Source organism: Pungitius pungitius, chromosome 20 (assembly GCF_949316345.1).
Source record: "Pungitius pungitius chromosome 20, fPunPun2.1, whole genome shotgun sequence".
Classification (NCBI taxonomy): domain Eukaryota; kingdom Metazoa; phylum Chordata; class Actinopteri; order Perciformes; family Gasterosteidae; genus Pungitius; species Pungitius pungitius.
In genome coordinates, this window is record NC_084919.1 from 7,904,837 (window position 1) to 7,923,865 (window position 19,029).

The 19,029-nt window shown below is 44.7% G+C and overlaps 3 protein-coding genes across 8 annotated transcripts in view; 1 reads left to right on the top strand and 2 right to left on the bottom strand.

The window, feature by feature from the left end:
- The first annotated feature begins 510 nt into the window (after positions 1 to 510).
- On the top strand, positions 511 to 5,421 carry tbpl1 (TBP-like 1). Its single transcript, XM_037450081.2, has 7 exons — positions 511 to 620; positions 1,450 to 1,689; positions 1,804 to 1,886; positions 2,195 to 2,258; positions 2,959 to 3,062; positions 3,484 to 3,578; positions 3,855 to 5,421. The coding sequence occupies exons 2-7, from the start codon at positions 1,555 to 1,557 to the stop codon at positions 3,941 to 3,943; spliced, it is 570 nt and encodes a 189-aa protein (XP_037305978.1). The 5' UTR covers positions 511 to 620; positions 1,450 to 1,554; the 3' UTR covers positions 3,944 to 5,421.
- Positions 5,422 to 5,610: 189 nt separating this feature from the next.
- slc2a12 (solute carrier family 2 member 12) lies at positions 5,611 to 12,865 on the bottom strand. 2 transcript variants are annotated; one of them, XM_037450078.2, is made up of 5 exons: positions 12,713 to 12,865; positions 12,043 to 12,131; positions 7,874 to 9,154; positions 7,463 to 7,585; positions 5,611 to 6,930 (listed from the first exon to the last, which is right to left on the bottom strand). In XM_037450078.2, exons 1-5 carry the CDS (start codon positions 12,793 to 12,795, stop codon positions 6,794 to 6,796), a joined length of 1,713 nt encoding a protein of 570 aa, XP_037305975.1. In that variant the 5' UTR covers positions 12,796 to 12,865; the 3' UTR covers positions 5,611 to 6,793. The 2 variants fall into 2 exon arrangements, with proteins under 2 accessions (XP_037305975.1, XP_037305976.1); XM_037450079.2 differs by having other exon boundaries at positions 12,717 to 12,848.
- A 3,040-nt stretch (positions 12,866 to 15,905) lies between these two features.
- The window catches only part of sgk1 (serum/glucocorticoid regulated kinase 1), a 69,963-nt gene continuing 66,839 nt past the window's right edge, over positions 15,906 to 19,029 (bottom strand). For all 5 annotated transcript variants that reach the window (XM_062559471.1, XM_037450074.2, XM_037450075.2 and 2 more), the window contains 5 exons: positions 18,246 to 18,482; positions 18,051 to 18,146; positions 17,690 to 17,845; positions 17,475 to 17,564; positions 15,906 to 17,317 (listed from right to left, as the gene is read on the bottom strand). In XM_062559471.1, the coding sequence (XP_062415455.1) occupies positions 17,150 to 17,317; positions 17,475 to 17,564; positions 17,690 to 17,845; positions 18,051 to 18,146; positions 18,246 to 18,482 (747 nt within the window). In that variant the 3' untranslated portion in view covers positions 15,906 to 17,149. The remainder of the gene's footprint in view (positions 17,318 to 17,474; positions 17,565 to 17,689; positions 17,846 to 18,050; positions 18,147 to 18,245; positions 18,483 to 19,029) is intronic.

A 19,029-nucleotide genomic window follows, 5' to 3' on the forward strand; every position in this document is an offset into this window, starting at 1 on the left:
GATGTGACACCGGAGCAAACACCTCAAGACACCATTCATTCACTGGATTCATTCATGAGCCATGAGAGCGGCTGCGAACTCTCTCATTGATAACACAAACATCCCCAACTGCCTCCAAACTTTACTCCTTCTCCTCTTTTGTAGTCTGTCCAGAATTCACCGAGGAGTATTTACTGACCAGATGTGCTCACTTTCTCAGAGATGTACTAATCCACACAGTTTAAATGTCAATACGCCATAAACACTGGGAGAAAAGTTACACATTGTTATCTGGAAAAGGGTGTTAACATAAACTTAAATGTAATATTGGCAGACATAGATGATCATAAAGGCAAATTTTTGAAAACATAATTTGGCCACAGTCAACAAGCACTTTAACCTTCTGTTGGACAAATTATAACTTTGAGCCTGAATTAATCTGTATTGTTGTATTTTGAAAGGTGTTGCCGGAAGTTGGTTATTTTCAAATTCAGTTAATCGCCTGCCTTTATTCTGAAACTCCAAAAACAGGAAAGAGCTTTGCTTCCAGTCCACGGATGCAGGGGTCCTTGCAGATTTTTTTTTCACCGTTGACTGGGCTGTTTATGTCTCGGGGTTACTGCACTGAGTTTGCCGATGAGGTATCTTAAGAATTCAAGCACACATTCCACATGCACACGTTTGCCGTTTACACGCAAACCCACCCGGAAACAGTTACAAACCCCATCTTCCTCAGCGTAACTGCTACGCAGCTAGCATGCTAGCTAGCTTAGCTAACAACTTTTCATTCATTAATGCTTGTGCACTTTCTTTGTTGCTAGTTAGCCGATAGCCGTATTCACCGCAGTCGCAGGGCTGTTGAGGGGTATCGTTACTCTTAATTTTTTAGTCCTTAAGGTCAGTAAGATGGTCCCGTTTCGTTGCGTTACTTCATAAAGCAACACTGGGAGGGACAACGCGTCAGCTGGACCACCGGCACACACCTCACATTTCAGGCGAGCTGAACCTCGAACAACATATTTAACGTTGATGCATTTTACACGTCGTTTATCCTCAAATATATAACGTTATTTCGCCTTTTTCCGCAGAGCGCTAGGTAACGTAGCTAATTGCACAAATAGTCTGAAAGTACGAAAATGAAACCCGAAATGTTTAAATCCCTCCTCTGATGTGCAGATATGAATTGGTGTTGCGTCTAAGGTGACACGTTAAGCCCCTTTCATAACGTTTGTAGTCAGCTGTAGAAACATTTACTCATTTCTGTGTGTTCATTTATTGTTTATGTGCAAGCTATTATAAATCAACATCAAAAGGCATGTAGCAAAATTACATTTAAAAAAGACCAAGGAACATTGGGTTGTATTATAGTTTTGGTAAATGTTTGCGAAGGTTATTGAATCAAAATGAAAAACGTTCAAATTCTAACTCTCTGAATACTAAAAGACCCCGGGGGCCCTTTTTCCCGTCCAGCTCGACTCGTCTCTCCCCGTCCGTCCGTGAAAAGGCGATGGTGGCGGCGGCGAATGTGTGAGGAGAACGCTCCCGTGGTCCTCTCGCTGCACCGCACACTTCCTCATGGAGCCAAGCAATGACGACGCACTCGATATCATCATCACCAATGTGGTGGCGACCTTCAGGGTCAGGTGCCACCTCAACCTGCGCACCATTGCCTTGGAGGGAACCAATGTCATCTATAAGCCAGAAATAGGGGTAAGGAAGTCAACGGCGGAGCTCCACCTCGTCGTGACTGGGCACGGCTCCGCTACACTCACGGAATGGGTCACGTGGTTGTGCGTTCACATTGGACCGTTCTTTGTTCTTCAGAAAGTCCTGATGAAGCTCCGGAAGCCCAAAATAACGGCCTCGATCTGGTCCTCGGGGAAAATCATCTGCACCGGAGCAACGAGGTGAGACGTTGACTGACCGGACGTGCAAAAGTTAAATCTACAAATGCACGTAGCAAGAGGAGTTGGATGCTGCCAGCGGGTGGTTCATTTTCTGTGGTGGGAAAAATGTTTATTGTTTGTCTTGTTCAACATCAACTGCCAGCAGTGTAGAAGCGTTATTGTCTGTCGTGCACCATAGAGCTTGCGGTTATCATTTTTGGCCAATCAGCCACCTCAAACCAACACCGGGAGGCCATTGGTTGTGCCCTGAACACTGTGTATGTGTTACATCTCTTTTGCGATGCAAATCTGCTCTTTTCTTTGTTCAGCGAGGATGACGCAAAGCTGGGTGCTCGCAGGTTAGCACGCGTTCTGCAGAAACTGGGCTTCAAGGTGAGCAAACCTGTTTGTTAGCTACATGGGAACAGATTCCATTTTCTTTTTTCGCTGTTTTGTTTACAAAGTCAGAAAAATGAACATGAATGCAAAAATAGAAGTTGTTAAAGGTTCACATTTCAGATTGTCTTTCTAGGATTCAAGTCTTAAAAAAATCAAACTGGAACTGCCGTGTCCTTACATTTTATTTTCTCAGGTTTATTACACGTCATTTTCTGCCGAAAGGAGAAATGTTGAATTGTAGTATTTATTTAGAGAGAATGAAAAAATGCTTATCTTGAATAATTATATTTCTGACAGTTTGAATAATCTGTAAATACCGACCCTATATAGAAAGTCTGTGGAGTGTCAGTAGATTTTGGCGTTTTTTACAATCCTTGTCTTATTAACTTAGTTTTGTCTAATATGACCGGTTAAAGGTTAATTTAATAAGTATCCATTTGTATGGTTAATTTAATAAGTGTCCGTTTGTAGCTCAAAAATTAGCATTCGTCCCTAAGAACAAAAAGACGTTATTGTGTCACAGGCAGACATGGAGACAGACAACCAGTCTCTCTGTGGGAGGAAGCGCACGGGATGAATCCCTAATGTCTGAAGTGATTTCTCTTTATAGGGCCATGAGACCCGACATCGAACGACTTGTCCCTTTGCTTCGAAATTCCAAATACATTTGCATGTGTGCGTGTTGTGTGTCCAGGTGAGGTTTTCCGCCTTCAAAGTGGTGAACGTCCTGGCCGTGTGCTCCATGCCGTTTGGGATCCAACTTGTAGACTTTACAATAAAAAACCGACCCATTGCCAGGTAATGTACAACTACACATCACAAGCACCACCATCACTGTCATTCAAATCTTTTCCCTCACGTTCGCTCCGAGCATTTATTTAGAAGTGTTTGTTTGAATCTTTTTTTACTATAAAGTGAATGGCTTTGTTGTCTTTTTGCTTTTTAGTCTTTCAGTAATGGCAAGGACAGGGCGACCTCTAGTGGTGGCAGCACTGGTTTAGCAACACTGATCACACACAGGAGATGCTGTTGTGTGTGGTTGCAGTCAACCTCCCATTCCCTTGTTTATGTGACAACACGTAAAAAGAGTACTGTCAAACAGCGCCATGTAATCGTCTCAGCTGTGCCCGTACTTGTTTTTAGACGAGCCGTGCTCGTGAGCCTTCCACGCACCAATACCTAACCTCTGTCTGTCTGTCTGTGTTTGTTTTTCCGTCAGTTATGAACCAGAGCTCCATCCGGCCGCCACGTACAGGATCAAACACATAAAGGCTACGGTCCAGGTGTTCTCTACTGGCAGCATCACAGTCACAGGTAAGCCTTTCGCACTCTCACAGAAACCGCCGGATTGGCGCTGCGCCGTGGACACGCGCTTTCCTAGTCTGTCCCAACCAGAAAGGCGGCTTGTGAACAACCCCGATTCCTCGAGGCGAGGAGTGTGTGCGCTCTTTGTGTGTTTTCGCTCGTTAGGCTGAGATTGACCCAAACGCGACGGTATCTGCTCTACTGCTCTGGTCTGTATTTGGGCTTTACTGCCTGTTGCCTCATTTTGTCGTGCCGTTGAAGCTTAATTCTCGTTCTTTCACCCAGGACCAAATGTGCAGAACGTGGCCACGGCCGTCGAGCAGATTTACCCGCTGCTGTTCGAGTGTCGGAAGCCGAAACCCCTCGGCAAATAAAACCAAGAGTCAAAGAAAGAGGCATCGAAGGACAGAGAAGGCGCCGGTTTGTTCGCCCCGCGTGGGGAAGAGTTCAACGATCAACGTACGCCGGCTCGGAATTTAAAGACAATCTTCAACTGTCCCAGTTTGGAGTTTTAAAACGTTAAAGAAAGACGCTATTGTGCTTCTTGGGGATTTTAAACAGAGAAAACTTTCCAGTACGAGGTTGGATGTCACATCCCATCGGGGGAAGCCGGCCGGCGGCACGCGGATGGCCGGAGGCAGACGTCCGCTCTCGCTCTTTCATCGGCGCTTTATTCAGTCTTTATTTTTTTCTTTTTTTTTCTTCACCATTTCAACGCTTAGCAGTTGTGGTCACCGCAGTGAGTTCGGTACCGCGGGTGGACACAAAGGAACCTCACCTTTGAGCCTGCCCCTCTCTAGGAGCCTCTCTCCGTCCGTGTCTTTGGCCAGAGAAAAAGCAGCAGTCCAACGTCAGACCAAGTCCTCACTGTCCCACCTGTACTCTTAAGCAAGAGCGGGTCCTCGTGCAGGGGGACGTGTCCACCCACAACACACACGCGCGTCCAATTGGAACCGTTGGTTTCTCACATTTCCTTCCATAGTTTGGTTAGTTTGCTATAAATGTGTTCTTGTTTGTCCACTTTGGCATCGCACAGAGACTCTTATTTATCTTTTCAACTCTTAACAATAGTTTTAAACTTACTTAAAGATGAGTTTTTTTTTTCTTTCTAGGCTGGACAATGTACAGACACCAAGATCGCTGTCCTAAAGGTTTTTCAACAGAATGAAAACATTCAAAGGATTTAAGGGGTATTTTATGTTTCAGGTGGTGTGTTGAGCCGCTGATCCCTAACTTAAGCCAACGGCTGGCTGCTGGATTAACCAGATGCTGTCTTAAGTGGATACTGGATACCCGTCAGTAGCCGTCTTTCTCTGAAGGACACTGGTTAGTCGGCACGAGGCCAGTTAAGGCATTGGAAATTGTCGCGGGAATTAAGTCATTGAACACTGGGCCAAATCTTTCAAGGAAATTGCTGCATAGGAACAGAAACTCTGAGAAAAAGGACAGTGATGTTTCAGCAAAGAACTCAAATGAATAATGCAGAAGTTAAATGAACTCACACAAAGTTAATGGCAGTGCATCTAGCAAAAGAGGCTTGGCGCTAAATTCATTTGAGTTTTTCTGAAGGAACATAAAACCAAACAGTGTTCAAAGAGCCCGTGCTTATAGTATTAGCCAAGAAAAAAAAAACTTCATAGACAATAATTTTCCTAAACAGAAAAAAAGATTGTTTAGTGTTTTTAAATGTAAAAAAAAACCTAATGACAGGCAACGTAGATGTGTGGGATGTGATGGGAAAGAAGTTGATTAAATGTGATGGACTTTTTGAATAAGTGTGAACTGAGCATTTGTGCCATTTGTTCAGAATTTTGTATTTTGTATAAAAATAAAGGTTCACGTTAAAACACCACTACGGTGCTGCTGTCTTACTCTCACCTCGATTATCTCCTCTTTGTCTGTGAGTGCAGGCGCAGTGAAGCTCTTCAGTGTGACAGAAAGAAATACAAATAAGGGGGTATCAAAGTACAGATTTTAAAATGTGCAAATTTATTCATGGGCATGTCCACATAGAAGTAAATTTTTCCAGTAAACCTCCCTCTTGTTAATCAAGTTTAATTTTGGCATCAACAAACAAGACAATACGTTTTCATACTTTTTTTTTTCGTTACACAATACATTCAATATTATAACCTGATACGAGGAGTTTAGTATTAGTTTGCTTGTTTGTTGGGTTGATTCATTATTGTTTGATTGGGTGTTCCCATGAAATGTAAAAGAAAAAGACACAGTGTATCTGCTTGTGGTAGACATGCTGCATGTAGTATGTATGTTCATGTCATTACATCACATAAAGCAGAGAGCAGCATACGAAAAAGTGTTTCATGCACAGACATTTAAAGTGATCATGTGTCTTAATCGGGTTGTCCATCTTAGTCCAATGGGCTGGCTTTTTTTTTTTTTTTTGACCCGTTGGGCTGCGTGAGGAAAAAATGACCAAATGTGGTCCAGGCACATCTACGCTAGCAGCAACCAACAAAAAAGAGCTGCTGAGTACTTTGCCAGGTGTTAATGAAACTACAGATGTGTAGACAAACTTGAGATCTCTGGCAAAATTCAGCGTCCCAGTCGGTGGGATCCAACCGCTGGTCTCTACTTTGTAAATAATGTCTGACGTCACAACGTCATGTCAAAATTGAAAAACCCTAAAAGGCTGTAGTGGTAAAATGTGAGCTCTGCCTCAAGGTGTAATGCCCCTTTCTGCATTACCGGGCCTGTATTAAATATCATTATATAATATGTAATTTAAGAAATGAAATATATTTCATGATATAAATATATTCAATCCCTATTGTTTACCTTTTTTACTGCCGTTTAACAAGCCTGAACCCTGAGATATCCTCACTTTTGCTAATTCACACATTCATCGCCATTATTTTTATTATTTCTTTTAAATCCGAAGTACACCATCCATTCCCAGGTGATTTCCCCCGTTACACACATACGGCATGTAGCCAGAAGCGGAATCAGCTGGAAATCCTGTGGTGTGGGTGAGGTGCATAAATGGTGCCCCAAAGTCATAACAGTGCTAAAACATTGTCCTTCTTGGCCCTTCGGCTCCCCCCTCTCCTTAAGGCGAGGTGTTCTTTTGTGGTCCGTCAAAAAACTAACTAAAATCTCTGTGGATTTGCCGCTGCTGCTGATCTGGCTCCCCTGAAGCGGTCCACTTCACAAATTTGACTCGATACACTGACAACATTGAGATCGCGTGGAGGGCGGGCCGTTTACTTCTTAGCCAGCTCTTTGGATATCTCCTCCAGCGTGCGACCTTTGGTGTCGGGGACGCAGAAGATGACGAACAGCAGGAGGACGAAGCTCATGGCGGCGTAGAGGAACATCACATTGGCCACGCCGAACTTTTCTAGAAAAAAAAAAAAACAGCAAAAAAAAGTATCCTTAAATGTCTGCAGGTTAGCTCGGGCAGATTGTGCTATGACACAGCCTTATAAGTATGTTTAGTGTGTTTTAATGAAGTTTAGAGGTACTTTTCACAATAAGAATAACACAATTTGCAGATTGGGTCAAGCATTTGCATGAATCTGAAAAGGGAGCAAACGGTCTCTTTCCTGATCCTACACTGTCTTATCTGCAGTGTTATGGCTCCACAACAGATGAGCAGCATGACTGACTGTGAAAACGGTGAAACGAGGTGAGACCCGCCCCTTCTGACTCATAAGAGTAAACACAAAACAAAACGGGTATTGCAGAAAATCTCTGGAGCCAATTAGAAGAGTTGCTCTGTTTTTTTGCTTTTCTTAAAATATAAAAAAGCTAAATTGAGAGCGTTAATCTGCGAGTATTGTTTGCAGAACAGAAGCGGATACTAGTCCTGGGGAATATATGTTTGGACACACCTTCACCTTTGACTGGCGGTGTAAAGCACACACACGCACCTGTAGTTGTGAGGAAGGTCATGGAGATCAGCAGGTTGGTGGCCCAGTTTACAGCAGACACCACGGAAACAGCCCTGCCTCGGACTCCCATCGGAAATATCTCACTGAGAACCACATAGACCACTGGAAAGACAATAAAAAAAAAAACACACCCAGAATGTCAGTCAACATTAATGAGGCATAAACACAGGCGAATATGATCCAGTAGAGTTTTGATATTGCACAATATTGTGTGGTGAGTTAAAGGCTGTCACTGTTTTATCTGAGAGACTGTATGTATACGCACGCATGATAACTATTGCTGCACTTTGCACACGGGAGACTCCCCCAATTACTAATACAAGAAGGAGTCAACGCGTTGTGTGCGCGTGTTTACGTGCACGAAGGTCGTGGGAAAGATTTGCTGCTTACTTGGGCCGAGGCTAACGGAGAAGGCCGCCACATACACCAGCAGGCTGATCAGTGACGCCCACTTCAGCAAGGAGGCCCCTACCGCCGCCCCCCCGACCCCGTGGTCCTCTCGGTCGGCCCGCTGTGACCCCTCGCTGTTCCACTGGTGGGGGAGGTCGGTCGCAAAGACGTCACCGCTCCCCGGCTGCACGGCGGTCTGGTTTAAGCCCCACGGCGCCTGCGTGGTGCCGTTGGGTCCGGTGTGACTCTTGCACAGGCTGGTGAGGTTGGTGTGGCTTTGCAGCGTCAGCGCGCCGAGCGCCGCCAGCGACAGCCCCATGGCCACGGCGCCCCCGCACAGGAAGCTGCGGGGTCCCACCCGGTCGACCAGCAACACGGCCGGGATGGTGCCGACCACCTTGACCACCCCAAACCCCGTGGAGGCCAAGGTGGCCGCGGCGTCGCTGGCGAAGCCCACGCTGCGGAGGAGCGGTGACGCGTAGGAGAGGATGTTGGGCTGACCGGTGGCCTGCTGCAGGAAGACCAAGGTCACGCCCGTCAGCAGCCTGGAGCGCAGGTTGGCCTTGGAGCTGAACAGCTCCCAGAAACTGTGCTCCGATTCCTCCTTGAGTCCCGTCCTGATGTCCATGAGCTCCTTCTCCACGTGCTCCTCAGTCCCACCTCTCATCCTGGCCAGCACCACCCTGGCCCGCTGCACCTTGCCCCGGGAGACCAGGAAGCGGGGACTCGGCGGGAGGAAGAGGAGTGCAGCGATCTGCAGCAGCGCCGGGGGGATCGCCAGTCCGAACGTATACGCCCAGCCGCTGGGCAGGGCGGCGAAGGCGTAGCTGCAGCCGAATCCCAGCATGACGCCCACCACCAGCATCAGCTCGTAGAGCGTCACCAGCAGACCCCTCCTCTCCCTCGGCGAGATCTCCGCAATGTACAGGCACGCCGCGGTCCCCGACAGCGACGTTCCCATGCCCACCACCACCCGGCCCAGCGCGAAGGCGACGAGCGAGCTGGACGCCGTGAGCACGACGCTCCCCCCGACCACCAGCCCCGCGCTCAGGAGCAGGGACCAGCGGCGGCCGTAGCGGTCCAACACGGGGCCGCCGGCCAGGCAGATGAGGAGGGCGCCGAGCAGGTGCGAGCTGACCAGCAGCTCTTGTTGGCGGCAGGTGAGGGAGAGGAGGCCCCGCAGCTGCAGCAGGACGCCGGAGGTCAGGCCCATTTCGTAGCCCAGCATCAGGCCGCTCAGGGACGCCGCTCCGGCCGCCACCAGCAGCAGCCATCTGCCGCCTGGAGGGAGGGACAGAGGGCGAGTCAGATGATGGACGGTTAAGAGCCAAACAACCAAAGGCCCCCGGCCCAAAGTCCGTCCCCGAGCTTTCGCAGATTTAGCTAATAGTGTCCCATGTGTCGAAGGAGGGGTGGGAGGTGTGTGTCAGAAAACATTTGGTGGCATTAGTCTCCCGCAAGACTTGAAGCCAAACAATACCACGGTTGTAGTCGTCCTGGTTAGTTTATCTCGGACGTGATCATTATGGTTGGGGAGGCTTTGGAGGGAGGCCAGATGGGACGGCCCGTCGGTGTTGCTGACTTGGCAACTTTGTCGCTAAATTTAGCGACCTTTGGAGCTGGTGCTTCTTGCTGCTGTTACATTAAAAGAGTTGGCAACGCTTTCTAAACATGCCCACTGCCGCTGTGTGTTGTTACAGAACCCATCATTAATAACTGCTTCAATATGCACAACCTTTGGATGTTGACTTGTTTTTCTAGAAGGCTGAAGTACAGCTTTGAATAGAAGATACTATACCTTAATAATGGTTATCGTTTTAACCTGATAGATCTGTTTTTAAAATAGGCTGTGTACTTAATTTGACTACAATTGTCTTCATAATCATGAAATTTAGACTTTTTTTCATTTAGTTTTAATATGTTTTAATACACACAATGTATAGGCTACCATTATATATAAGTGCCCGAATTAAGGTACATGAAAGGACTTGGTGCTGTCTTTCTAGTTAGACATTTGTCATATTTCTTGGTGGCCTGCAAGTCATGAGAGATAACCGGGTGGATGCATCAGGGAGCATCAGCTGCAGACATCGAGGTGCCTAACGGACCCGGCACTAAGACCCTGGAGTCCGGCCAACAAACCAGTTGTTCTATCAAGTGATTAATACAGTATAAGCAGTGTTCTTGTTTACAGCTGTAAGTGCAAATATAATATAATATTTATTATGTGCCATAGCAAAGAAACTCCGCTCACAAACCTCAAGTCAAGGAAATGAGTTTAGTTAATTAGTAGGTAATAAATATTGTAACAACAGTATGGTATAACTTTTGGAAGGGTGACAGCTTTTCTCCCCCAACCATGAAGTCCCTTTAGAAGTGCTGATTGAGTGGAATTAGAGGTCAGAAGTTACCAAGAAGAATGCTGAGGCAATCTTGTAAGTCTGTGTGTGTGTGTGTGTGTGTGTGTGTGTGTGTGTGTGTGTGTGTGTGTGTGTGTGTGTGTGTGTGTGTGTGTGTGTGTGTGTGTGTGTGTGTGTGTGTGTGTGTGTGTGTAAAGGGGGTTTAAGCATAAACACTTTATCTTGAATGAATCACTGTGAGCTTATAGACATTCCTAATCATTAGAGATACAGTGCATCCAGAAAGTATTCACAGCGCTTCACTTTTTCCACATTATGTTATGTCACAGCTTTATTCCAAAATGGATTAAATTCATTATTTTCCTCAACATTCTACACACAACAACCCACAATGACAAAGTGAAAACTGTTTTTTGCAAATCTGTTAAAAATAAAGAACGAAAACTTAACATGTACATAAGTATTCACAGCCTTTGCTCAATACTTTGTTGAAGCACCTTTGGCAGCAATTACAGCCTCAAGTCTTCTTGGGTACTATTCCACAAGCGTGGCGCACCTATTTCGGGGCAGTTTCTTCCATTCTCCTTTGCAGAACCTTGAGTGGCCCAGCCAGAGCCCTGACTTGAACCCGATTGAACATCTCTGGAGCAATCTGAAAATGGCTGTGCACCGACGCTCCCCATCCAACCTGATGGAACCTGAGGCTGTAATTGCTGCCAAAGGTGCTTTTCGTTCTTTATTTTTAACAGATTTGCAAAAAACAGTTTTCACTTTGTCATTGTGGGTTGTTGTGTGTAGAATGTTGAGGAAAATAATGAATTTAATTTTCATTTTGGAATAAAGCTGTAACATAACATAATGTGGAAAAAGTGAAGCGCTGTGAATACTTTCTGGATGCACTGTATCTCTAATGATTAGGAATGTCTATAAGCTCACAGTGATTCATTCAAGTTAAAGATAAACACACACACAGACTTACAAGATTGCCTCAGCATTCTTCTTTTTTTTCATTTATTTTTAATTTAATTCTTATGCAGGAAAAACAGAGATGCAGCTGCAAACTGCAGGGTCCTATATGTGCTTTGACCCTTGCACTGCATAGCCCTCTCACTCACTCAGTTTTACATAACAGACATTGTGAATTACTATTTTACATGTTAGACTGTCCTCACTTGTATTGAGTATTTTAGCTACTGTTGTTGCATTTCTGCAGCTTGGGTTTTATTTTGGAAGCACTATACGAGCATCTTGCGATGGGATCTAATCAGACAATTGGCAAATTCCCCTTTTTCTATCCTCCGACTTTCAGCGCCCTTGCTCAGATTACTGGTATCGAAATGTATTACTACTACTATATTATGTTAGTAAACACAATTCCTTTATGATCCACATTTTCGGCACACAGAAAGCTTTTCCTGGAATGTTTTGGCCTTGTAAACTATGCTCTGATTCACTGGGACATTCATTAACTGTCCCGGTGTCTTTGAGCTCCGTTTAGTCCATGCGATGGAATGAATCTGTGCCTACTGAAATGATTATTGCATGTGACATTTTGATATAATGCCAGCAAAGTCAATGTGACACCGACATGTAATCATAATCATCATCATCAACAATGCTGGGCTTTAGAATTAATCAGTGTCTGGTTTACTGATTTATCTGGATGTCTTTGTGTTGCAAAATCCAGCTCAGGACTTTTTTCCGAGTGCAGGCGGCGGGGACGTAAGGCGTAGGCCATTTGTATCAGATATATTAATGCATACCATAATATTTTCTTGATAGAACAATGCTACTGCCCTCTGTCTGTACCTGTGCTGCTTTGTTGCTCCAGTGTCTGGGTCTCAGAGGGGTTGGAGGTCAAGTTCTTGGTCTCACTGGTGGGTTCCATTGTCAACCCCCTGGAACAGAAAAAATACACCATGAAAGCATCGCACAGAGCGCCATAGTTCACACACACACACACACACACACACACACACACACACACACACACACACACACACACACACACACACATCTGAGCAGGACAATCAGTTCCTTAAAAAAAGGGTGGAAAATACTCATACTAGTTATGAGATGTGTGTTGATGGATATTCCTCCATTTCTATGATAATGGAGATGATCCAACTCCAATTATTAAGGGTCAGATGAAGACACCAAGTACCAATATGTAACTGAACAGGTCTGCAAAACGGCGGTCTCAATCCTAAACAAAAAGACCAGCTTGTGATAAGTTATATGTTTACATGTTGTGACTGACACTACCAAATGAGACATATAGATGTATTTATGTGTGTTTTGGTCCACGACATGAGCGGAATGTTGCACGGTGCTTCTGTTAAGACCACCAAGGCAAACACAACGTGTTAATGAACTAAATTAAGCAGAAGCCTCTTACATAATGACGCGGGCTTCACGTGAAACTCTCGCTTCATAAAGAGTTCACGTTTAGGCTACGTTTAGCAATGGTGTCACTTGCCTACCTGACGAGCCAGCGGTGCCTCTGATGTTTAATGTTCGTGTAAACGGGTCATTCGCTTTCTTCTCAGAACTTTCTGGCATTACCTCTATTCGCAACTCTTCTTTCTCTCGTGTTGGCGCACGCTCGCTACTTGTTTTGTCAAATTACTTGTTTAGCCTCGCCCGTGTCGGCCCGAACCACCAATGAGCAACGAGGATTCCGTCTGGGAACGCCTACCATAGGTCCCCATTGGTTGTGACGTATGAATCGGACAGAATGTATAGTTTAATGTTTTTTAAAATGGAACAGTGTTGCTTATATTTCTTTAGCTTTGTCGTTCTAACGGATTATGAAGCGTTTTTCTCCTGCTTTGCACCGATCCCCACTTTAAAGTGGCCGCAATAATGTTCTTCCTCTCATACCGCATGTGAAAAAACAAATGGGTGGTCGCCTGCGGTTTTTGCTCTTTTTGCCCTGCAGCAGTCTAAGAATGCTGCAGGATTGACTAGTCACACCTGTCCTGCAGCCTCACAGATGACACAATGTCCCCTAATGTTCATGGAACACTCTGGTTGGCACTCCTTTCTCGTGTATTTACATTGACATGTAGAACCCGGTTCTTGAATCCTTCATTAACTTTACCAAAGGAAAGTGTGCGTTAAACAATGAATCAGGGACCAATATGATTACGGGTGGTCAGTATGTTGAATACTGGTCTTTAATATATCAGGAATTAGTCACCTGATTAATATTATACAACTATGTGACACTGTACCTTGGAAAATTACCGTGTGGAAAGTAATTTCTTATCTAGTTTTAGCAGCGCTTAACACCTGTAGGAATGGAGTGTCTCTAAGTGACTTAGCATGACTTGGCAACATAATCAGCAGACATACGTATTGATGGTCTAAAGGTCAAACTTGATTTAAAGCAGAACCTTAAGTTAAGGCCTAACCACAGTGTAAAAACACTCCGTTGTGAAGCTAAAGTTTGGCTCCGCAAAAACATCCTGAAGTCAGCTACTGTGACTTATTGGGAGTGAAAGAAAAAAGATTGAAAACAGGAGATAAGACATGAGAAATCTCACTAACAAGCATTGTTTGTTCTGTTCTTCATTAAAACCGTCATAAAATAATGATAAAAAAATACAATTTCATTGTGGCAATAAAAGTCAGACAATATTTCATGAAAGTCATAGTGTTCTGTCATAAAACGTCATTAATAGGTCATAGTATTTTTTGTAAAAATGTCACGAATAAGACAGTCATAATGAGTGTTGAAAATATTACAAACATTCTTTGTAATCCATGTCCTAGATAATGTTTTTTATCAATACGTTTTGTTAAATTAAATGAAATACATATATTGGAAAGTATGCTAAAAAAAAGCATTTATTTATCCATTAAAAAAAAAATCATTGGAATGTATGCTGTAAAACATTACCAAAAAAGTAATAGTAGTGTTTGTCATAGAACTTATTCAATAGTTATACTAGTATCACAGCACGGCCCGTAGACTGCAATAAACCTCGGAGACAAGCTGGCTGCTGAGAAAAGCCCTTTTTATTTCCCACAAGCATAAATAGAAAAACAGCTCTGGTGTGGGTCATACAGATGACGGCCCTCCAGTCAGCACCTGCAAAAAGATGACGACGAGCAACAGTGTGTGCAACAGTGTGTGGGACAAGGAGGGTCCTCACAATGGCAAAATATGTTGAAAAGAAAAGTCTTATGCTTCATGAAAAAGTCATGGTAATGTATGTTGTAAAAAATGTAGAACAAATAGATACTTTTGTATGGCCAAAAGAAAATTCACAAAAAAGTCATATTACACTGTGTTGGAAAATATGTCAAGAAATAAGTAGTATTATGTTGTGAAAAATGTAATTAAAAAGTCACGCTGTTTTTTGTTATATTACTAATGAGAAGAAAATAGGTTTTCACCAACTTTAACTTCCATATGTGACACATACAATCAAACTATATATTTATATTTCATTCATTTCAAACTTAGGAAAAGTTTCACATATTAAAGATGATAAGTAATTGAGGATTGAAGCTTCAGTTGCTTGAACCAAATGACTACGTCTGTAATGCCGTGGCGCTGTCTGAGGAAATAAATTAGAGCAACTGCTGAACCTCATCAGTTCCAGACCAGGCCAGCAGATGACAGTGATGACTATTGCTGCAGGAATAGTGTAGCATATCCTTTGGCCCTGTACAGTTTTACTAAACCGAGAGTATTATACAGAGGTGCCAATAATATCACACTGTAGTATTTTGCATCATTTGCAAAATGCCCAACACAATTTTGTTTAGCAGCTGTAACATATTGACCTATAACACTTTTCGACCCAATATTGATCTAATTTAGCTTTGACCGGTTTTCTGTGGCAATTTTTAACCTGATATATTGTTTTCAATGAAAGAGGTCATTTTCATATTGCGTTCATGTTGCATGAAAAATGCATATTTTGAACTGGATTCACTGCATTTTAAAAATAACTTCAGTCCAACAACGTTAAACTGTTTGGATGTTTTGTTGGAGTAAAACGGATTATGGGTTTCTCCACTAAAACGGCATTCCATCACTGCGCTTATAATTAAAATCCTTGTGGCCATTTTACCCGCTTCTCACGGAGTTTTGAGGTCAGAAGTCATCTGCATGATATCACCCCCCCCCCCTTCTGGTAGACATGCAAAGTCCTCTTTAAAGCTAGCATTTAAACCATGTGCACAACCTTTAGCTCCAGTAAAAGGTTTGAGTCACACATTGCGTCATTTTACTGAAGACACAACAGTTAACTTACATCATTCCTACTATACTTATCATTGCAGCTTTAGCTTCATAAAAACCATGCTCCTCTGGTGCGATGTACCTCGGCTTTCAATGTGCTTTGACCTGGAGTTGCGTTATCTTTCTATCTGCGGTCAGCCGATAGTTTGGACGTCACAATGATCGTTGTGTAAAGCTGCTGACGCATGTGGGGGGGTGGGGGGGGGGAGTCCGTTTCACGCTCATGTTTGCCGGTGAGTTGTAAATATTAACTAGGTATATACAGTATGTTCTTGTTTAGTCTAGAACTTAGAAAGTTGGACTCTGTTGTAATGTCAAGACAATATTCAGTCAAAAATAATCTGCATATTTCAAACTGAAAGAAAATCAGTCAAATGTACGCATAAAATAAATTGCAAACAAAGTTATAGAGTGTATAAAGTTAAACTTTTATTGCAAACCAGACATGGCCACATGAATCTTAACAATTTTACAATTTACAGTACATTTAAGTTGTTGTTACATATATATTCAAGCACACAGTAAGTCATTTTTTGTTCAATAATATACATTAAAACTAGTACAACATACTTAAATACCACCAAACGCATTACAGCAATATTAAAATGGAATGTTCAGTTACGATGTCGATTTGTTGCGAGCTGAATGGTAGACTGCATGAGGGGGGGGGGGGTGGGGGACACAGTTGGTATGCAGAATCTACACAAACACTCCTGAACACATCACGCTATTTGTCACCTAGCAGCAGTGCTCTCTCTCTCTCTCTCTCTCTCTCTCACTATCACCATTATAGTTTCATGTGCAAATGAAGATTCGGAACGCCGTTTAAGTTCTCTACGTCTCACGCTATCGCTGCAACAGGTGTGTCTGTTCGGTGCTACACACCGTTCCTGTCTTGTTCAAAACAAATGCTCTCCTGGCCCGAAGTCGGGGCGTAAAACGATGAAAAACAAAAAAAAAACGTGTTAACTTTAAGGTTGATGCGGACAAAGAGGATGGAGAGAAGAAAAAATAAAATAAAAAGGCACATTTGAGAGAATAAATAAAAGATCTCCTTTGTAACATTCAGCTTCAAATACCTCCCCTTTCAACCACAGAAAGTAAATGAGAAGAAAACCAAAAGCACCAAATAAATGTCATCTCTGCTTTTTAAAAGTCAAAAGCAAGGTCCCCTGTGGGTGCTTGGATACTCTCAGAAGTCTCCCTACATAGATGAGGATGGAAATCAGGTGCAGGTGGAAGTTGGTGCGTGTGCTTGTTGGTTCCGGGTTGGGGGGGGCGTCTGAGCTGCCTGAGCTGTGTGCAAAAGACCTCCGCGATCAGGTAAGAGAGGGGGAATTAAAGGCTGCAGTCTGTCTCTGTTCAAGAAATTGTGCGTTGCTCGATCGGGGGGAAAACAGAGGATTTAACCTGTCCTCTGAAGAAAGCAGGCGTTTTTCTTGCAGAAAGTCCTCTTTCGGGAGTTGGATAAATCATGGCAAGTGCACAGGTTTCAGCTCCCTGCAGACGCGGTGTGGTTGCAGGGGTTGGTTCAGAAGTATCTTTCACCCCGAATGGTAAATGTAAGGTGGGGTCAAGATGCAAGTGCAGGGAAACACCACATTCCATGTCCTGTGAGTCTGAATGGGTGTCCATGGAGGGTCTGTACTTTTGGGTGTCCTATAGGTAGGAATCCATAGACGGGGCGTACGAGAAGCCCACAAAGGCCTCGCCAGCCTCTTTGATGCTGGCGGTGACGAGCGCGCTGTCTGGGGAACAGCCGATGGAGCTGGGCACCGGCTCGTCTGTGAACTCTGGATCAAAGTGCCGGAGGTCGTTAGGTCCCGTCTGAGAGGGAGGAAGGAGAGGGTGGGGGGGGGATTAGTCAGGCTGTAAAATCCACGGCCATGTCTGGAAATGTGTGACCAGACAGCGAGGACGTTGCGTGCTCTCGATCTAGTCGAGTAAATGAGAATACCGAGGACTAAGGAAATCCTAAACTTACCACGTTGGGGTTGAAGGGAGGGGTGATCTTCTTTGCATTGAGGTCATCCCAGTTGATGGGGGAGAAGAAGACGTGGCTCTTAATTTCAATCTGTGAAGAAACACAGATGAAGAATAATTACACGATGCCCTTTAACACGCACCATTCTTGCAGATTCACACACACACACACACACACACACACACACACACTCAACAAAGTAAACGAGCACGTACAAAGTCATCCGCGCAGCCCAGCCTCTTGGTTCGGTCCTTCTGAAGCAGGCCCTCCAGCAGGTGTCTGGCCGCGTTAGAAATGTTGGGTTTCAGCTGCAGCGGCTTGTTCAGGATGTTGTCGTACATCTCTGCTGTGTTGCGGCTGTAGAACGGAGGCTGTGGAAAGGGGGGGGGGGAAAAAAAGGGAACTGATTAGCATCTTGGCAACAAGAATGGGCAAGGCGTCCACATGACCATCGCTGATTGAATCACTTCAAACCACGCATAGAATCATGTGCAAAACACGTGCAACGAATAGGAGATAAGCTTGTGCAGAATCACCCAATATTGTGACATCAAGGACTCAATGAATGTCACTCACCAGGCCGTAGAGCATCTCATAGAGAACAGCCCCTAAACACCACCAGTCCACCGTCCTGTCGTACGGCTGCTTGTGCAGAACCTCGGGAGCCAAATACTGCGTGCAGAGAAAGGACACGGAGAAGTGGTGAGCTTCATTACCGAACATCGCAGAGTGCCGTCAGAGCCCCGCGCGACCACGACATCCGATCCTCACCTCTGGAGTGCCGCAGAAGGTCGACGTGGTGCCGTTGGGTTCAATGTTCTCCTTGCAGAGGCCAAAATCTGTGAGGATGATGTGTCCCTGGGAGTCCAGCAGGATGTTCTCCGGCTTCAGGTCCCTGTAGACGATGTTGAGCGAGTGCAGGTAGCCCAGTGCGCTGGCGATCTCCGCCGAGTAGAACCTGGCTCTGGGCTCGAGGAAGCAGCGCTCTCTCTGTAGGTGGTAGAACAACTGGAAGACAAGAAAAACAAATTAGTCTTAGTAGTAACAAAACATGAAAAATGTCTTGATTGTGTTTTGAACTATCAAAAAGGGAAATATAGATGAGGAGAAAGCCGGAGGCGGAGTGCGAGAGCAGCAGCGTGACAGAGAAAGGGGATAAGGAGAGGCAACGTGTCCTGTGGTTAATCAGCAATCTCTCTGCTCGTCCAACAATAGCAGGAAATTAGCTGGAATAGACACACTGAGCCTGAATGGCGCTGCTAATTTTGGCCCAGAGTCTCTCCCGCTGTCCCAACCCACCCCACGATTTCCTGCGAGGTGTTTCCTTTACAGAAAGAAAGACAAGAGAGTGGCAGCTCCTATTCTGCTTCGCATGACAGGATATCCCGTCTTTCTGTCTGTGTTTCGGCCTCGAATTAATCTCGGATTCTGACACAGCATTATTCCTCCCAAAAATCCCCTTCTCCTTCTCAAACTACATCCATCGACATCGTGCCGCTCCAGCCGGTCCCACTCATCTTCGGCCTCCCGCTTCTCCTCGGTCACCTCGGCTTCA

Excerpts from the sequence above, each read along its gene's own strand:
- tbpl1 (XM_037450081.2), top strand. The coding sequence starts at position 1,555 with ATGGAGCCAAGCAATGACGACGCACTCGATATCATCATCACCAATGTG. Across the intron at positions 1,690-1,803 it reads TCTATAAGCCAGAAATAGGG|AAAGTCCTGATGAAGCTCCG; the intron begins GTAAGGAAGTCA and ends TTTGTTCTTCAG. Across the intron at positions 1,887-2,194 it reads ATCTGCACCGGAGCAACGAG|CGAGGATGACGCAAAGCTGG; the intron begins GTGAGACGTTGA and ends TTCTTTGTTCAG.
- slc2a12 (XM_037450078.2), bottom strand. The coding sequence starts at position 12,795 with ATGCCAGAAAGTTCTGAGAAGAAAGCGAATGACCCGTTTACACGAACA. Across the intron at positions 9,155-12,042 it reads GGAGCAACAAAGCAGCACAG|GCGGCAGATGGCTGCTGCTG; the intron begins GTACAGACAGAG and ends CCCTCCCTCCAG. Across the intron at positions 7,586-7,873 it reads CTCCGTTAGCCTCGGCCCAA|TGGTCTATGTGGTTCTCAGT; the intron begins GTAAGCAGCAAA and ends TTGTCTTTCCAG.